Source organism: Lepisosteus oculatus, chromosome 11 (assembly GCF_040954835.1).
Source record: "Lepisosteus oculatus isolate fLepOcu1 chromosome 11, fLepOcu1.hap2, whole genome shotgun sequence".
Classification (NCBI taxonomy): domain Eukaryota; kingdom Metazoa; phylum Chordata; class Actinopteri; order Semionotiformes; family Lepisosteidae; genus Lepisosteus; species Lepisosteus oculatus.
The window spans coordinates 17,885,934-17,905,389 of record NC_090706.1 but is presented as its reverse complement, the minus strand read 5'-3'; the positions used below and the strand labels follow the sequence as shown (position 1 = coordinate 17,905,389).

General features: G+C 43.1%; 1 protein-coding gene across 5 annotated transcripts; it reads left to right on the top strand.

The window, feature by feature from the left end:
• The first annotated feature begins 303 nt into the window (after positions 1–303).
• acp5a (acid phosphatase 5a, tartrate resistant) lies at positions 304–17,473 on the top strand. Of its 5 annotated transcripts, XM_015349265.2 has the most exons (7): positions 304–1,175; positions 7,166–7,219; positions 10,403–10,519; positions 11,542–11,747; positions 12,626–12,753; positions 13,529–13,874; positions 15,645–17,473. In XM_015349265.2, exons 3-7 carry the CDS (start codon positions 10,423–10,425, stop codon positions 15,882–15,884), a joined length of 1,017 nt encoding a protein of 338 aa, XP_015204751.2. In that variant the 5' UTR covers positions 304–1,175; positions 7,166–7,219; positions 10,403–10,422; the 3' UTR covers positions 15,885–17,473. The 5 variants fall into 5 exon arrangements, with proteins under 5 accessions (XP_015204751.2, XP_015204749.2, XP_006631702.2 ...); XM_015349263.2 differs by lacking the exon at positions 7,166–7,219 and having other exon boundaries at positions 10,400–10,519; XM_006631639.3 differs by lacking the exon at positions 7,166–7,219 and having other exon boundaries at positions 306–1,175.
• The last annotated feature ends 1,983 nt before the right edge of the window (positions 17,474–19,456 follow it).

The following is a 19,456-nucleotide window of genomic DNA, read 5'->3' as shown; positions in this document are numbered from 1 at the left end:
TCTAGATTTGGAGTCACCTGCTATAGACTTGCAATTGCGCTTTCCACGGTTTCCATCCCAGCGCAAATCCTCCATTCTGCAAAACTGAAAAAAATAATTCTGCTTTGTTTTAATTGATTTGGTCACGAAAGTCTCAGAATGCGTTCATGATTAACAACACATGTCGTAAACCAGTTTGAACTTTACACCAACTGAACAAACTATTGAATATAAGCAACGATCTCTCCTGGTAAATAACGTTTAATTTTAAGTACGCAGTAATACTGCAATGGGACATGATTATAAACAACTTGGGTTTTCCACTAACTCTGACTTTTTGTGTAGGAATTTGGGATATTTTTAAGTACACTCTTTTAAGGTGTGATGTATAGAATTACGAGTGAACGACACAAAAATGCTATTTTTCTCTGCTAAACCTCGCCTGGATTGATTAATCAAACGGCGTTCAAGCCAATACAGTATTCTTCTCTTTTCTGTCCGCCGCTGTCCTACCGCCCTCAATTGATTATCCAATAGGACAATTGATCAGGACGATCGAAGTTACAACGGCCTATCAGCGGCTGTAGTTTTAGGGGTTTGTGAGGAGGTTCAGTGCGCTTTGTGTTGCGGCGGAAGGGTGAGAGGCCGCACGTTGCGCTTTTACGCACGGCTCCTGCAAGTTTTCTTTCAGTTGTTGAAAAGTAAAATAGTACTTTAGACGCGTCTTGTTTAATTTGGCTACATGGGGAGAAATATATTCTAATCGCTCATAGATTCGCTCAGACGTAAGCTGCAGCTCTTTGGGCAGAAGAGAGAAGTGTTTACACGCTGTTTATACCTTTGAGAAAATTCGGAGATTCTCTCCGCTTCGAGTTTATATAGTCTAGTTTCCGGTGCAGGGTTCTCTTCCCACGTGCAGTTTGTGCATGTGTGGGAAGTCGACTTTTTAAAACCTTTTAAGCTTGTGTATTAAAATGATACCATTTAAAATGTGCATTTTTTTGCCAGCGTATTGGCAGGGGTTTGGTTAAATAGTATTCTCGGACTGTTCCGAATCTGGTGTAGAGATGTGTCATTTCTGACGGTAAATTGTCAGTAACAAAAAAAGCAGAACTAAAAACTAGTCTGGCAGCTAAACTACAGCAATGTGACTTGGCTACGGTCGGTTTTCACCGATACTTCCACATTCCTTGAAGGTGAGTAAAGCCAGTGTTGTTCTTGTTTTAAAGTCATGTTATTTATCGTATAAATTCACGAGCGAAATACATCTTTGTTAGGCTATGTTAAATGGTCCAAAAGGAGAGGGTAAATTTCGTAAACAATGTCTAATTATTAACACAGGAGATTACAGGTTAAAAATGTGAGGTTAAGACTACTTCCATTTCGGTATCAGAAGAAGGTTGGTCAAGATGTCGTTGTCAGCGTATCTTAAAAAATAGCTTTATCCCGCGCAGTAGAATTTAGTTTTGCAATAAATAAACTAATAGAAAATATCCCCGCAGATTTATAGAACGGGTAACTGCTTCTTGGCAAATAGTTATTGTCTTTGAATGTGTAGTAGTGCCAAGCTGATAGTTAGTACCGTAAACATTGGGTATTCTATTCTAACTACTAGTATCTGTAATAGTGTGCGTATAAGCACTATTATAATTACGATTTTGTCTCTTGAGTAGTATATCTAAGCCCTTTAAAATACAGTAAAATAAAAATTCGATGATTCTCTGATAACCCAGAAGGGTTTTGAAAATTCAAATTAATGATAGTTCTGTCCTTTGCCGTCGAGATGATACTACAGTAATGTAAGAATTCAATTAAAAGGGATATAAATCGTGAGAGAAAGGTAACCACATATGACAACGAAAAACCGCCGTTTGCCCCAGAATATAGATATTTGCAGGAAAGCATCTGCATTGTTAATAATAATAATAATAATAAACTTTATTCTATATAGCGCCTTTAAAGGTGGCTTCTCGAAGCGCTTTACAGAATGACAACGGCAACAACAGCAATATAAAATAAACCAAAAATACACGATATACATAGAGGAGACTGTAGATGGTGGTACTCAATACAGTAGGAGCAGAGGGGTAAAGAACAGGACCAGTTAAGGATAAAATGAGAACAGGTGAGATTTTCATATTTAAAAAAATTCCATTAAATTTCAAGTTGTGACAAATTGTTTTGTAATGTAAAAAATATAACCTATAACCGATAACCTTAATTACCAAAACTTTTCCTTCAGAGGGGAATACACTCTGTTTTTGAAAGGAACCCATATCTACACTTAGGTGCAGTATGTGATTATAGCACATCAGAGGGTGGAACGGACTGTAAAGAGATTTTGCTTGTAGGCCACAGAAGACTGTGCAACACGCACTAGTTTCCCAGCACACCTCCCTTCCTGTCAGTTTGGAGAATAGAACACTGGATGTTATTTGTTGGAAAGCCGAAGCCATATGAAAATGGACAAGAATTCACAATCATGGATAGCTGGATGGATATGCAGTATATATTTCTTATATCAGCAGATTGCAGTCACCGGTAGGGTTAGGATGAGTTCCAGTTTTTCCATTTCAATTCCTCTTTTCACATCTAGTGGCTAGGATTCTTGATTTTTTTCATCCAGTCAGTTGAGGCCTGACCGCAGCTGTAGGAAAGGATATACAATCTTTTGCTAGATGATCTGAGTAGCTGCCTCTGGTTTGCCACTGTTTTTACAGGTTTGAAGAGGGAACTGCAGATGTGAAATGGATCACCAGCCCCTTTGTCGGCAATAAACAAAGAAGCAGACTTGGGTGGTAGTACACAACCCAAGGTTACAGACAGTCTTTGTACACAAGACTTTCTCCGGTTTGGTTTCCTCACAAATCTGTCAGGGGAATTACTTGAGTGGACTAAATCAAAACAAAGAAGTATCCTGTGCCACCAATCAGCTGTTTTAATGTCTAGCTTGTACATTAATCCAGTGTTGACTTAACGAGTCCACTTCAGCTGGCTGTCATAAATGCTACATATATATTCATGCACCTAGGCAACAAAGTGATTTTAAAATCTGATGGATAGGGATTTGTCTTAGGCAATTTTAAGCTTTGGTTTCCCCTATTAAGACTGTTCTCAGTCTGCTGAACAGCAGTTGGTAAACATGTTTACAGCTAATTTAGTATTTTTTTTTCAGTCTGTTAATTGAATTAACTAGCTGAAGCTCACAGAGATAGTATAGAAAAGACAGGAGAATCCCATTGTTCTCATGCTACAGATAAAGCAAGGGTGCCTTGTTTTTTAATTATAGTTTTAGTATTTCAAGGTATTTTCAAGAAATTCTGTCTTGAGAGAAAAGGGTGCTTAATCATTTGCAGAGAATTGGTGACTGAAATTAGATGTGTGAGCAACAAGTTCGGGATCCTTTGTTGCTGCTCAAGAACAGGTTCTATTCACAGTTGCGCACAGTCTGGCATGGAGCACTGGGTGGAGGATGAGCAGGCCCCACCCCCTGGCATCGGGCAGGGCGGAGTGTGGGCAGGCCCTGCCCCCTGGGTTCGAGTAGGGCGGAGCCCGGGCAGGCCCCGCCCCCTGGGGGGTCGAGCAGGGCCAGGGGCGGGCTAGCTCTGTATCACAGTGTGCAGTCTGGTTGTTGAGCAGGGCAGGGGACAGGCAGGCTCTGTATCATGGTTTGTAGTCTGGTGTTGAGCATACTGACAAGCCTTGAATCAGCAGATCTCTGCTTTAGAGCTGGAGTAGATCAGTCCATGCCTTATACAACAGCAGGAGAGCCTTTAAGTCCCTGCATCTCTAATGCAAATTCTGATTGGAGGTCAGTTTTTTGTTTGGCAGGGAAAGTGGCTTTAAAATACAGTGCGTTGTGCTGCCTTCTGCTCATCAGTGCTAGGTTTGTTGTGACCTTGCCATTTTATGCTGTAGGTGTAACTTAAGAAGTAAAGACAATCTGTTTAACCATTGGATCAATATCAGCCTTCAGTAAGTTGCCAAATAGGCATTTAAACATGTTATTTGCTTTGTAAAGAGAACTGACGATATTTATAGATCTATACCATTAGGTCTGGCTGCCCCATCTCGTGTTTTATTGTTAATTTGTTTGCATCTCTTACATGTGAAGCAGTACTTTCCACTTTGCACACTGCCACATGAGTCCAGGAGGTCCAAGATTAGGTCTGGGGAACTGGCGACTGCTTATCGCAAATCTTTTTCTTGACTTTGTAAGGTTAGATTACTTCTGACCTCCTTCGAGGTGAGGTTATCTGGGTGAGCAAGGACAAACTCCCGAACCCTGTGACATGGGTTTCCAAATGTTTTTTTTTAAGCAGACTGTTGTGAAAAGTAAAAAAAACAAACAAACAACACCTTCCAAAATGCAATGCTTAGTGTACATTGGCACCTTCGGATTAATACCCATCTGTCTGAATGCACATTTCTATATATCATCCATAGTTCTGTCAGGGGGATTGTGAAGACCCAGTAGCTATCTCAGTTATAAGGCTTGTTTTATAAAGTATCTCAGTTAAATTTTAGGTACTACGTACTAGTCAGTTACGTCCATTGTCAGGAAAGAGGAAAAGTGTGGCAGTTATTCCAATAAACCCATATAGTTTTAGTTTGGCCTCTCACTGTGGGCAGGTAAATACATGCTGTATTATACTGACCCAAGAAGGTATGACCCTGGACAGGAGGATCCTTCAGATTTGTGGGTTTCCTTTCAAACTGAGCAACTGATTCCATCAGTTGAGCTGCTTGCGTGATCAGATTGTTGCTGTGCAGTCATTGTTTTTAGGAATACTGCCCAGCAGGTGTTTTCAATAGCAAATCCATCAATTTTTTTAATTTGTAGCCACCCTATCCGGTAAAGGGTTGCAGGGGAGCTGGGTGCCCATGTTGACAAGTGGAAGGGATCCGTCAGAGGGCAGCCAGACACAAACACACTCCCACCGTGGCCAGGTTTCGCAGAAGCCAGATAAACGACCAGTATTCCTTAGGACTGTGGGAGAAAATAGGACCACCTGGAGGAAACTCCAACAAACGAGGGGGGGCATACAAACTCCAAATAGACAGCACACCAGTAATTGAGCAAGGCATTATTGTTAACCACTATGCTGCCCCCAATAGCAAACATGTTTTATTCTTAAGTGGTTGTTTCCTTATATCTAAGTACCTCTTATAAGTTAGCTGATGATGAACACTCAAGAAATAAGCACTTAATTCTGCACATGGCCCAATTTCTTAGGCACTAGCCAGCAGAATATTGATATTGATATTAACTGTATAACTGCTAACTGCCCGTCCAGCATTCTAAGCATTTAAAATTGCTCAGAGCACTGGAGTTTGCCCAACCCGATCTTGTTTGTGAGCAGCAGTCCCAGGGGAGTAAATGTGACAACGACATCCATGGCTCAACATGAGGTGAACAAACCTTTGTGTCTTGATTCTGTTTCATTGCTATTCAAAACCTGAAATGGATCGATCTACTACACAATCAAAGCCATCCAAGTTGTTCTGGAATCACAAAACAAGAGAGGAATGCATAGAAAAATTCATTCAGAAAAAATGAAAAGTATTTCAATAAATTGCACAGTCTTAAGGTCCCATGTTATGCATATTTAGCACAGGACAGTTATTTCTGTTTTCCTCACGAAAGCTTCCAGAAATGCTGAGACATTTTCCCACAAGCTCAGTTTCTGTTAACAAGCCCAGCGGAACATATAAGAAGATTCCCATGGAGGGAACAAGCAGGTCAGGTCTTGTTCCGTAAGTTTCTGTGTCATAAGGCGATGTACCCATGAGTGCAAAAATATCTCCTCTGCAGAAGCAGCACTGACACCATGTCTAGTCATTAGTGTCTGGATCTTAAAATAAGATGGAAGTTCAATGAAGCTTGTGAACTACAAGAGCGTATATTACATTTTTTGCAACACCTTTCATCCCAAAGGGTGCCAGAGCTGTAAAGTCGAAGGCATTAATGCCATGATCTTGGAACTTAAGAGTCCTGTGAGATAAATTTGTGGATTGCTGGCTTAGGGGAATGAGAGCACAGTATGTGTAGACAGAGCTAATCAACATCAAGCCCTTAGTAAAGTAGAGAGTAATCTTTTCTCAGCTACTTTGTCTCAAGGCTTACATCTGTCACAAGTGTGACAGCTACAGAAGCTGCAATTCGCTGTTTTGTGTTGTTTTTGTAACGTATGTGGATAGTGCACCAGTTTACCCCAGGAACTTATGGGGAAAGACTTAGTGCCAGGGTAGGTGCTGGCAAGTTCCACTGTCTCTCTGATATGCTCTGATTGTGTTGTTTAATATTCCATGTTTTGGTCTAGATAACAAGCTGAATAGAGAGCACCAGAGAAAACTGCATAGAACTCCATTTCAGACAAAGAGCAGGAGGCACGTCTTTACACAAAGGGTTGTGGGGGCATGGGATAAGCCATGTGATTAAAGTGCCTTCTCATTCAGCCACTGCTTGAAAGATCCTGGGACCGAATGACAACTACAGACCGACTGGGCTAGATGAGTCGAATGACCTCCCATCTTTAACTTTTATGTCCTTATGAATAACCAGTGGCCATTTGTGCATTTTCCCGGTAATGAACTGTAATATGTAATAATAAGCTGTACTGGAGATGTAGGGTTCTTTAGGTAATCCTGTGACCGTGTTTCTTGTAACATGGTGTTGGTCTTGTTTCGATTCTTGTTTGCAAGTCAGATGTGGTCTGTGAGGCTGAGATTCACTGTGAACATGATGAAGAGAAACTAGAATTCCGAAAGGACCTTAAGTGTATTTAACTATATATGCTCCTCCCTGTCCATCCTTTATGTTCAGTAATTGCATAATCATAGCCTATCCTGGGAGACAATGGGCACAAGACAGTGTTCACCCTGGCCTGGATGCCAGTCCATTGCAGGACGCAAAGATACACGCATACAAGAGAACTTCATATAGATGGCATGTCTGTGTACCTGCAGCAACTCCGAGTGGCCATTGTGATAACATGCAAACTCCGCATAGAAGGTTGGACTTGAACCCAGGATCCCCAAACCGAGGCTACGGAGCCACCAAACACACTGCTTGCATACATGTCATTTGGAAAAAATACTCTACTCAGCGTCACTTATTCTTTCAGTTTTGAATCTCAGTGATGTTGAGTTATAGCCCGGTGATGCAGTGCGTTTGTCTTAATAGATCAATTGAATCCCCTTCAGGACTCGTGGTTCCCTGCCGGCTGATGCCTGAAAGGTGAGGTGTCGCTCAGCCTCTATGATGTTAAATGACAGCGCTTCTCACAGGCTGCATCTGTGCAGGATTAGGGCGACTACTATTTGGAAAATTAAGAAAAACAGCCGTGCACTGCAAGTGTCAAGACAAGTTGCTCCTGGGAGTGATGGGTTGAGACATTTTTACATCCAAGCAAGCCCAGCATGCAGAAGGTCAAGGTGGAGTGAAAGCCTGAATATAAACTGTTTCAGAAAGTCCTCTGTGGCTTAGTCCTGTTTTTTTTTTTCATTTTTACATATGAATTAAGTGAAAGTGGATTTTTAGCATTTTTGTAGCAGTGTAGCTGAACAAAATAGCTCTTAAAAATAAGTTAAAAATTGTTAGCCTTCATGTTTTATCACAATTTGGGCATTGTTTCATAATGGTGTTTCTGCCATTCAAACAGTGGCCATCAGTCTTCTTTCACAAATAGGCTTCAAAACCCTGTGTGACATAACCATGTTTACGAATGGGCTGTTAATTACAAAACTCAGTCAAAACCAGGAGATGAAATGACCACTAGGAAGATGTATCTGATGATGCCACTGTGATGTCTGACTTCACACTGTGAGATTGTGAGTGCTGTGAAGTGTTAAAAAGCTCAGACTGGTGAAGCACCACCAGTGGGGGTTGTAGCTGAAAAAGTGCGGTCACATGCTGGCCGAGTGATTGTTTTGACACTGGCCTGAGTCACACCGTCAGCAGCAAAATGTGCACACGCACACACAGGCTGGTTTATCCCCCCCCCCCCCGAACCCATTAGGGGTAACCTTTGGCTCCGGTACTTCCCCTTTTATACATGTTGATAAAAGGCAGGGAGTGTGGAGGTTATTTAACACAGGGAGGACTGGCCTGAAGGGCTGAAGGTGAAAAAAGAGCTGAAGGGAACCCAGACTGCAGAAAGTAAGTTCCTTCCTGCCGCACTGTTTTACAGAGACATGTAAAACAGAGAGATGTCCACCAGCTGTTCCTGGGGTTGACTGAATTTTGTGGCTTGGATAAGAACTCCTTCAGTGTGATGGCTTTGGTGTGGCAACAGGGGTACCGTTTTGATTGATTTTGAGTCCAGTATTGAAAAGCATTCCCTGTGGGTTCTGTAGAAGCGGTGTATTTTTCCATTAAAACATTATACATGTTTATAGATTTTTTGTCCACTGCATGCACTGTTTTATTTCCACTGAGGGTGGTTCTTTTCTGGCTGAAATCTATTGCTTCCAGATTAGGACAGGAGGTGTCTTTGAGCTTGACATTGTGCTTTAACACTTGAGTTAGAGTGATGTTGTAAGAGCTCATCTCTGTGATTCATTGCGGATTTTTTGGAATTCTGTGGTCCATTGTTATTGAGTTAGGTATGAGAAAGCATTTTATTAGGAATCTTGTGTGTCCATTATAGAAATGGAGAAAGGGTGAAGTATTACTCTGGTAACTATGCAGGTGCTACAAGTACTTCATTGCATTTAAAGACCTGTTTTGCCTCTCCTGAATTTTTTGGCACTTTCCTCATTAATTTAAGCTTTAGGTTAACACTTTAATGTGGAGACAAAGAACCACATATAAGTAAATTGGGTAATTTATAGTGGGGATTTTTTTTTTAGATGGGACATTTTAAGGCAGTCACAAACCTGCAACACAGATGGAGAATAAAGCTTCCATTTGCGTCCAATCTGAATCCTTTTTTTCTACCACAATGCTTGGTGTTCCATCTTTAATATTTTATTAAATGTCATGTACGACAGCCGATTATGCTGTTTGCTTAAATCATTAGAATCATTTGGCTTTCACATTTCTTTCAATAGGAGTATTTGCCATTTTACAGTGGTGGGGCATTCAGTGTTGCTGTCTCTATTTCTTTGTCTCTGGACTCATTTCCAGTCTGTGTGGAGCTTGCATGTTGCCCCCAAGATTTAGACTGAATTTCCTTTGTTTGCATGTCAGCCTTGAGGTGAACTGGCATGCCATCCTTGGTGGACTCTTGCCTTGTGCCCTGTGCTTCTGCGACAGGGTCTGTTTAGCTATGACCCTCGTCCGGATTATCAGGATGTCTGATAATGGGTTTCATTTCATTTTGACAGTTTTTCTGTTGCTGGTAACTAGGTGAGAGGTTGATAGAATGGGAAGACAGTAACTTTGCTGTACTTTACAAAAGATTTCATTTAGGACTGAGTAGAATATTGTTTACACAAAGAGTTGTGGGTGCCTGGAACGGCCCATGCTTTCGGCTCTCTTTAAAGGGATGAATGAGATTCCTATTTATTTAGTAGGTTAGCAAAGCTGGCCTCCTCTCACTTGCAGCTTATCTTTTTTGTCAGATGGCAAGTTTAGTATGTGACTAAGTGGATGTATTGTGATAGCTAACCAATTTTACTGACACAGAGTTGGAGGAGTTTCCTAGACTTCTTTCACACTTGGCAAGTGGCAAAAGTCACTTGACCTTTAACTTCAGTCGAGATTCGATTGGATGTTTTCCACCCTGGCTAGACAGCGTGGCAATACGACTTGTGTGATTTCACAGTGGAAGTGAGACATTGGTAGAGCAATTTCCATAGATTTAATTGAATTAATCAGCATATGGGAGTGTGTTATCTTTAACTGCAAAATGTTACACTGGGGCAAGAAAAAGCTTTTTCTGGAAACTTTGCTTATAAACTTTAAGCTTGAAATCTCACAAGAGGCAATGTACTTGGGGAAAAAGACAGCATAACATAGACATGGTTTTCCAAAATAAATACCAGTAGAGAGAGACAGATACAGTTTAGAGCTGGTGCAAAAAGTCGAGGCTAACATACTGTAATTGTTCCAATATGTTCAGCAGCCTACTGCTTATGTCTTTGAAATAGTTTGTGCCAAGTTGGTCAACAAGCAAGAATATCTTCAGTATGAGGAAGTGCTAGGGGATTGCTTATCAGAGGTGCCTCAGCCTTTTCCTGTTGGCTCATGTGTTCGTTAGGATTGCGTATTTGCAAGGCTTCCTTCAGGTACTGTGTGTCCTTCTGTCTCCTGCAGAGGCTGGGGCTCCCATTGCAGAGCAGCCAGATCCATTTCAGGTTTTACTGGTTGGTTGAAATATCCAGCTCCTGATGTTGGTTTCAAATAAGGCAAGACGTGAAATGGATCAGACTGCTGCGCAGTGGGAGTCGGTTTTTCCATTCTCCGTTTCCTCAGCAGGCTCTCGTCTGGTTTCCCAGATGGCGGCACCCTTGCTTCTGCTCTCCGCCATGCTGTCCGCACTTCCCATGGTGCTCTGCTTCCCCAGTCCCTACATGGACCATGACCATCATGATCGTAAGTCCATTCCCAGCTCCTTTCAGACCCTTATACGCCCATACTAGTACATAACTCTCGTCGGGCTGTCAGAATAGATGGAGTTAATGCACAAACTCTTTCCACACGTCAAATATCAAGGCCCGAGGGCCTGGTCTTGGAAGATGGGTAATGCTGGGAACATATGGGCTTTGACTAGTGCTTTATTTATGCCGGAAATGTTAAACCATGCTCATTATAATACTGATCCCATCATGAACAATGCTGGATCAATGTTATTAGACCTGGGTGGGCCTTTTGGTTTTGTGCAGGATGGCCCTGCTGCCTCCTGGCTCCAGGATTCAGGGTTGGTTCATGCCAGGCTGGGGCATCTTTTGTGTGGTTTGTTTGTCCTCCAAGCCCTCCCCGATCCCATGGGATCAGCCCAGGTGATCTGGATTTCTCCCACCTCCTCCAGGACGTGCGTAGCTGAACAACCCGACAGTTTAAGGGCCCTGTCCGGGGGAGGGGCAAGAGTGTCCCTCCTCGTGAATCTGCCCTGTCTGGGGTAGCTCTGCTACAGTGTTCCCTCCAGCAGTGGAGCGTTCACTCCAGTGTAGATGAAGGATCAGGGATAAAGCTTTGGTCAGAAAGGAGGAATGTTTAATGGGTCTGAGTATGGTTATCCCAATAAGTTTCCCAATAAGTTAAGTTTCATTGGCCTAACGTGGGAATCCGTGTCCCAGCTACCAAAAGAAAAACTAAGGGGAGACTTACACTGTGTTTAGTGCTTACAATAAGTGTGAAGGTTTTGTGTGAAGCTGCTTGGGACACAAGTTTTTGTCAAAAGTGAGAGAATATATACATGTCCAAACCTGAAGGTCTGCATTCACTTTAGGTGTCTGATAGACCCAAGGCCTGATTCTTGATGGGTGAAGTATTTGCTTAGTTGGTGCAGGCCGGCATCTCCTAGGCCTCACTCTGCAGTAATTTAAAGCCCCTGTTAAATCGACAGTGCCAGAGTCGTAGACATCTGGCCTCACATTTGATGTTCCTTCTCCCAGCAAACAGGACATCTGCGTCCATCCGGTTTCTCGTGGTGGGCGACTGGGGGGGCCTGCCCAACCCCCCCTACATGACGCCCATCGAGAAGGCGACGGCCCACGAGATGGGCAAGGCGGCCAAGCACATGGGCGCAGACTTCATCCTGGCGGTGGGAGACAACTTCTACTACCGCGGTGTGAACAGTGTGCGGGACCCGCGCTTCCAGGTAAATGTGCAGCAAACCCTTTTCTCCCTTTCCTCCTTGGAGTTTTACTGGCAGAGCTCGTGTCCCATTTTTTCTGCAACCTCTGTTCCCAGTTTATGGGACCATTTTTTTTCCTAGCCAGTGACAGCGAAGATGCTTTTGCGGCTCAACTCGTTTCGAAAACTAGGCGCGCGGGTGCCAATGTTTTTAATGCCAAGATGTACGCACCAGCTGAGAGGCTTCTAAACAAGTCAATATTTTATTTGTTGAGCTGGAGAAAACCCCATTTATATCCACAAATCTGCTTGGAAGGAAACTGAGAGAGCTGTTATGCTTTCAGATTTTGTTCTCTTTCATACTATGTGCTTTTTGCCATACAAAGCATTCCTGGTCAGCCATAGAGATGCCTGGAAAACCTGCCAAGTTGTGCTATTAATGGCAGCATGGTGATGCAGTTGTTAGCATTGCTGCCTCACAGTGCTGGGGCCCTTCCATTCCCAGGGTGCTGTCTGTGTGGAGTTTGCATGTTCTCCAAGCATTCTTGTGGGTTTTCTCCAACTGTCCAAAGACATGCTAGTAGGTTAATTGGCTTCTGGGAAAATTGGTGCTGGTGCAAGTTTGTGTTTGTGTGTGTCTATGCTCCAGAAGGACTGCTGTCCCATCCAGGGTGTATCCTGCTGGGATAGGATCCAGCTGCTCCATGATCCTGAATTGGATGAAGCAGTTGAAGAACTGTTAAAGAAGAATGGATGTACCAATTATACCGATACGTGGTGCTATTTAGTCCTTGGTTGTTCAGCTAATGGAAAATATTGATTATACCAAAGAAGCTGTTTCTCCACTGAAGCCCACAGAGTGCTGTCCCAGGCTGCCCTGACCCTTGCCCTTTCTGCCGGCAGGAGACTTTTGAGCGGGTGTTCACCGCAGAATCCTTGGAGCACACGCCCTGGTACGTCATTGCTGGGAACCACGACCACCTTGGGAACGTGGAGGCTCAGATCGAATACAGCCGGCACTCGAAGAGATGGTAAGCCCAGCTGGCTCTCTCCGGGCGACGCCCCCTTTTAGAAACCAGCCACTACAGCATCTTGACCTGTTGTGTAAGTTCTGCAGTTTGCTGATGGACGCTGTATGAGGTGGTCCTGTAGAAATAGTGGTGTTTGCAGAATGAGATGGTGACTCAGGTTCACGCATGAAAAAGGTTAAAGCTAGCATGGTTTTTGCAGAGGTAGAAGGATTTAGGAAACCTGTCACGGGCCAATCCAGTTACACAGGGTCAGTGTCAGTGGGGCACACAGGACAGACCAGCATTTGGGCCTGACCTTGAGTGGGGTGGGAGTGGGAGGGCAATTCTTAGACCCTGCCCCCTGAACAAAAATGCAGGAAGACACAGGATAACAATAATTAACTTATTGGGCCCAGGTAAAACAAAACAAAACAACTGTACAGTCCAAAAAACTAGTGCAGCCTAAAACCCTGCAGTTTCTTCATTCCTTCATTCATTGAGATTCTTAAGGATATTCCACCTCCCCTTTGAGCTGCTGCTGTGATTTTGCTCAAGGTGAGCGACAGCCTGCAAACGATTCACTCCTCCCCCTTTTCAAGCCCAGATGGACTACTACAATAGGCTCCAAAGTCACCTAGTAGATGAAATCTTCTGTTTGTGTATTGATGAAAACCCAGAAAACAGGACCATTTTCCACTATTGGGACCATGATCTCTTTGGATTAGGTTTCACAAACCGGGCACTTTTTCCCTCGGAGGTACAGTGTTCTGATCTCAGGCCCGCTCTCTTCCGTTAGGAATTTCCGTTATTACTACTACGATCTGCACTTCCGTGTGCCGCACTCGGACGCCACGCTGACCATCCTCATGCTGGACACCATCCTGCTGTGCGGGAACTCGCACGACTACCTGGACGAGCGTCCCCGGGGCGCCTCCGACAGCCTGATGGCCAACCAGCAGCTGCAGTGGCTGGCCAAACAGCTGGAGACCTCCCGGGCCGACTTCCTGCTGGTGGCCGGCCACTACCCGGTGTGGTCAGTGTCCGATCACGGCCCCACCGAGTGCCTGCTGGACAACGTGCGCCCCCTGCTGCTCAAGTACAATGCCACCGCCTACCTCTGCGGCCACGACCACAATCTCCAGGTGGGTGGTCTGCCTGGGCTTTCTGGATTTTGGTTTTATGGTGGTAAAACTTTGGCTGCGATTTTGAGAACCTGAGATATGTTACAAACAAGGACATTCAGGCTTGCTTGGGTGGTTAAAGGATAATAACCTCAAAATGTTATCTGTCTGTTTCTAAAAAGAAACCCGTGGAGTTGGTTTCGATCACATGACTTGGGAGTTTGTTGCACACTCCCACAATCCTCTATGTAAAGAAGTCTGCTTTTTTTCTGTCTTGAGATGTTAGTGAAGCTCTGCACGTGTTTAAAGAGACACTCAGGAATCTTAGTATGTGTAACAAGTTAGTATAAGTTTCTGCTGGTTTTAAGTTAACATTTAGTCTCCGCACTAATTATAGGCTTCTTTCACACATCTTGGGTCTCCTAAACTAGTTGAGTGTCTGCTGCAACCCATGTATTAAATCACAGACTTCTCACTTCAAATTATTATTAACTTAGTTATCATTTAGCAATTTTTCTGGACACTCCACTCAAACCGCTTTACAGGCAATGGGGACTCCCCTCCACCACCACCAATCTGCAGCCCCACCTGGATGATGCGACAGCAGCCATAGTGCGCCAGTACACTCTCCATGCATCAGCTATCAGTGGGGAGAAGAGCAAAGTGAAGCCAATTTCTAGATGGGGTTTATTAGGAGGCCATGATTGGTAAAGGCCAGGAGGAAATTTGGTCAGGATGCAGGGGTAATACCCCTAACCCTATCTTTTTGAGTTTTAATCAAATTATGGGATTTTTAATGACCACAGAGTCAGGACCTCAGTTTTACATCTCATCCGAAGGACGGCTCCTTTTTACAGTATAGTGTCCTTGTCACTATGTGGCAATAGGACCCAGACAGACTGCAGGGTGAGAGCACCCTATGGCCCCACTAACACCTCTTCCAGCAGCAACCTTAGTTTTTCCCAGGAGGTCTCTCATCCAGGTACTGACCCAGCTCACACCTGCTGAGCTTCAGTGGGCTGCCAGTTGTGAGGTGTAGGTTGATATAGCTGCTGGTGCAGCTTCATTCTGTACCCTTAATTGTTTAATTGATGTCAGACTGCTTGACAATTTAAAAAGCAGTCTAATGAAGGAAAGGAGTGGAATTAACTGTGCTGTTATTTCACGTAATTGACCGCTGGAGACTGCTGGAGACTGGACTTGATGCAGGAATCCCAATTCCAAAGGAACTTCAGAGTCTTCTGTGGGATGCTGGATTAAGCTTTATGTCCCATTCAAGTCCCCATTGACCTAATGGCTGTAACCTACTGTGCCTGAAATTCATCAGTTTAAATAGTCCTCTTTAAATGAGACCATATGAACAGGCAGCTGTTATTGTGCGCTGACTGCAAAGGAACAAGTAATGGTTAATTCCATCTGAAAAGCAGCATAAAAAAACAGTGTTTCAGCTGTTAAGCCTTGTATAGGTACGGATGAGATGGTGTAAACTATCGGAGAAAGAAGCACAGAAGAACAAAGGACAAACTAGGTGAGAGAGAGCATGCAGACAAAGACGGAGCTGGGGGAGAGGTGTGAAAAGCCGAAATCTGCAAATAGAGTGGATCTTTTTAGATTAATCTTTTTTTTTTTTTGTTCCTCGGTCCCTTTGGTTCAGGTGAGCCAACAAAGCCACTCGTTTAGTAATGGGTTATGCCGGAATAATTTTGGAATCCTGTTGCCCTCTGGCAATAGTTGGACACCCCCGATCTCTCCCTCACCAGGGGGCTAATGTCTCCTTTTCTTCCCTTGCAGTACCTGGAGGAGTCGGGAGTGGGCTACGTGGTGAGCGGAGCAGGCAACTTCCTGGATAACTCCATGAAACACAAGAAGTCTGTGCCCGCTCACTCCCTCAAGTTCTTCTACGGTCAGCAGAGCTCCCTGGGTGGCTTTGCGCACGTGGAGGTCACCAAGAAGGACATGACCATCACCTTCATCCAGGCACGAGGGAAGTCCCTGTACCGCACTGTGCTTCCACGTCGCACCGCGCCCTAGAGCCAGGAAGACCACACTGCGTCTTTGACACCCTGCTGCCCAAGTCACACAGCTGAAGTTTTTTTAATTTTTTTTTCTTTGCTCAGTATACATGTTTTAAAAACCTCCATCCCTGAACCAAAGACAAGTGTGATGGGTCCATTGACCTTTATGCAAGTTCTGGATTTTAAAATAGGTTATTTTACACTGCAACTTTGTATTTTTACACATACAGAAACAAGATGGTAACTAGTTAGGTCACTTTTTGGCCCTTCCTAAGCCATGCCTTTTATGTAGATTTATCCAATCATTACATTTTACCCTGCACAATATTTGCAAGGTTTATTCCTTCACCTCTGAAATGTCTTCAATTAACCACTTTCATTTCTGTAAGGTTAATCACATGAAACCAGTTGTGGCTTAAATGCTTTAATTATCCCTTTACTCAAGAAACAGATGTTAGCTGAAGACTATCGGTATAGATGGAAAGGGTCTGTCTAAAAAAAAAAAGAACTTTGAAGTTGATATTCTAGGTTTATTGTTAGTTTCTGACTTACATTTTAGTAAGAAAATACACATTTGCAGTTCTGTGGTTGTGTTCCATGTTCTGTAAAACCTGCAACTTGATCTGATTTTGGCTACACCTGCATAAGCAAACAATTTCTCTAACTTTTTAATTGAAAAGTAAATAGAGTAGTTTGAGGTCTGTGCAATGTTTTACCCCTTAGGAACCAAGGTCATCTTCGGATTATGTTCAGTACTCAAGCGAATCACATTTTCTTCGCTCTGCATTCTCACGTGTGAAGCTGTCTACCTCTGAATCTTTGCCTGAACCCATTCATCTCGAGATCAGAAGCATTTTAGATCTGGTCTGGACTCTTAAGAGTTGAATGACTTTTAGTTTCAGTCTATAAAGTATTAGATTCTTCTCAAATTTAACTTATTACACTGAAATTATTCCAGGCAACTGGTGATTATAAAAAGCTTATTTAGAGAAATGAGGGACTAAATGTGGCCAATAATGTAAAGGTATGATTTCTAGCTGATTCTGTAGTACAAAAGTATAACTAGCTAAGAAAATAAAATAACGAGATGGATTAAGAGATGTATTGTCTAAGACTAAAATGGATGTCTTGGTGAAAAGTTTCCTGAAAACATTAGTAGAAATCTCTTAAAAGCTCTTTAAGCTCTTAAAAATCCACGGCTATTAATGTTAAATACATCAGTTTCTTTTACTTTGGAGCCTTTTACTTATTTTATTCCACTCAAATTGCCTTCTGCTGTTGGTTTGATTAAAATTGGTTTTAAATGGTTGAAATAAAGATACAATCATGTCTAAGTAAAAGGTTTGTTCCATGCTGAAAAGAGAAGAAAGGAAACGCAACGTTTCGGCCGAGGAGCCTTCTTAAGGTGTGACACCTGAAGAAGGCTCCATGGCTGAAATGTGTTTTCTTTCTTCTCTTTTCAGCATGGAATAAACCTATTACTTTTTCCTTTGCAGCCTACAATAATGTATGGCTTCTGGGGAAAAAAGTTTTGAATTAAGTAATTGTTTTATTTGGCAAGATTTGATTGTATTTACTTAAATAAAAATGTTTATAACCAGACAATTTGTGCCTGTCAGTTTGTTTTTGTTCTAGTTTTCTTTCAGTCGAATAAGATACACATTATTGATCCCGTGAGGGAAATTGGAGAAAATTGCAGAATAAGAGAGATCCAGTTTCAGACAGTATCAGCTGCCCATTTTGCATTACCAAGAGCACAATTTAATTAATTGCTTACACTTATATAGCGCTTTCATATACACTCCACTCAAAGCACTTTACAGGTAATGGGGATCCCCTCCACCACCACCAGTGTGCAGCTCCACCTGGATGATGTGACGGCAGCCATAGTGCACCAATACGCGCACCACACACCAGCTATTGGTGGGGAGGAGGACAGAGCGATGAAGCCAATTTATAGATGGGGATTATTAGGAAGCCATGATAGGTAAGGGCCAATGGGAAATTTGGCCAGGACACTGGGGTTACACCCCTACTCTTTTTGAGAAACACCCGCGGATTTTTAATTACCACAGAGTCAAGTCCTCAGTTTTACATCTCATCCAAAAGGGCAGTGCCTTTTTACAGTAAAGTGTCCCTGTCAGGATAGTGGGGCATTAGGACCCACATGGGCCGCAGGGTGAGTGCTCCCTGCTGGCCCCACTAACACCTCTTCCAGCAGCAACCTTAGCTTTCCCAGGAAGTCTCCCATCCAGGTACAGACCAGGCTCACACCTGCTTGGCTTCAGTGGGCTGAAATTCCAGAGCTGCAATGCTGTCTGCATGGAGTTCTGTGCTCCAGCTTCCTCTCACAGTCCAAAGATATGTTGGCATGTTAATTGGGTTCTGAGAAAATTGGCCCTGGTGTGAGTGTGTGTCAGTGTCTGTCTGCCCTGTGATGGACAGACATTCTGTCCAGGGTTTACCTTGCCTTGTACCCAGAGCTTGCTGGGATAGGCTCCTGCAACTCTGCAACCCTGAATTGGATGAAGCAGTTGGAAAATGGATGGATAAGGGGATGTATTTGTGCTATAAGATTTAACGGATCTAATCACTGGCTTAATTGGAGCAGTTGAACGGATGTTCCCAGCTCTTCAGGTGCTGTGGGAATGGAGCTCCCCCAGCTACGCACACAGGAGTAGTGCTGGGAACCTCTGTGACTGCAGGTCCTCAGGTCCTGTGAAGCCAGTACCTGCAGAGCTGGGAGACGCGTGAGCAGTTCAGCTGAAAACAAGCCCAGCTGGACTCAAAACCTGAAACACACTGCCCCCCGCAGGACCACCTTTGGAAATGCTAGGATTAGGCCAGATAACTTTGTAAACACCCTGTACAACAAAAGGGTAGGAGGTGAACATTAAAATAATGTAATGAACATGTTATACACAGGCCTGGATGGTGAATAATACTGTAGAATAATGGCACAGATTCTAATCCATTTTAAGATGTGTATAGCAGTAATTCATGGATTGGTAACACAGCCTGTTAAATTCTGCCATACTGCTCCAAGCAAACAGATGGAAACTTGGGAGTGCAGACTTTATGGTCAGAATGTTGTTTGCACTATTTCTCTCCATATAGAAAAGGAGGAAAATATGTTCCCAACTAACTGTGCACACACTAGGAAAACAGTCACTTGGTTTCGCTTAAAATTGTAGAGATGTAAATGAAATTGTAGTGTTATTTCATTACCTTGGGAAAGTGGGATTGTGTTTTCATAATATTTGTTTTCAAAGAGCTGGTTATGTATATAGAAATTATTTTCAGTGGATATTTCATAACAAATATAAAAATAAAATGTTCTCAGCTTACTTGAATGGTGAGGCATTCTCATATATCGGTTGATATTTAATTATTTTTATTCAGAAAATATTTTCGTATGCATAGTTTCGTGTGGCAGTGATTCAAATACAGGATATGAGTGAATCACAAGAAATATTGACTGTGCCACACTCAATATGGCGAGAAGAGACGCCTTAAACTTGACAGCATGCGCCTTTTAATCGTCACAGAAGGTATTACCGTATTTTATCTTCAATATGAGCATCCATC

Coding starts and splice junctions, on each gene's coding strand:
- acp5a (XM_015349263.2), top strand. CDS start 10,423: ATGGCGGCACCCTTGCTTCTGCTCTCCGCCATGCTGTCCGCACTTCCC. Junction 10,520..11,541: donor GGACCATGACCATCATGATC/GTAAGTCCATTC, acceptor TCCTTCTCCCAG/CAAACAGGACATCTGCGTCC. Junction 12,754..13,528: donor AGCCGGCACTCGAAGAGATG/GTAAGCCCAGCT, acceptor CTCTTCCGTTAG/GAATTTCCGTTATTACTACT.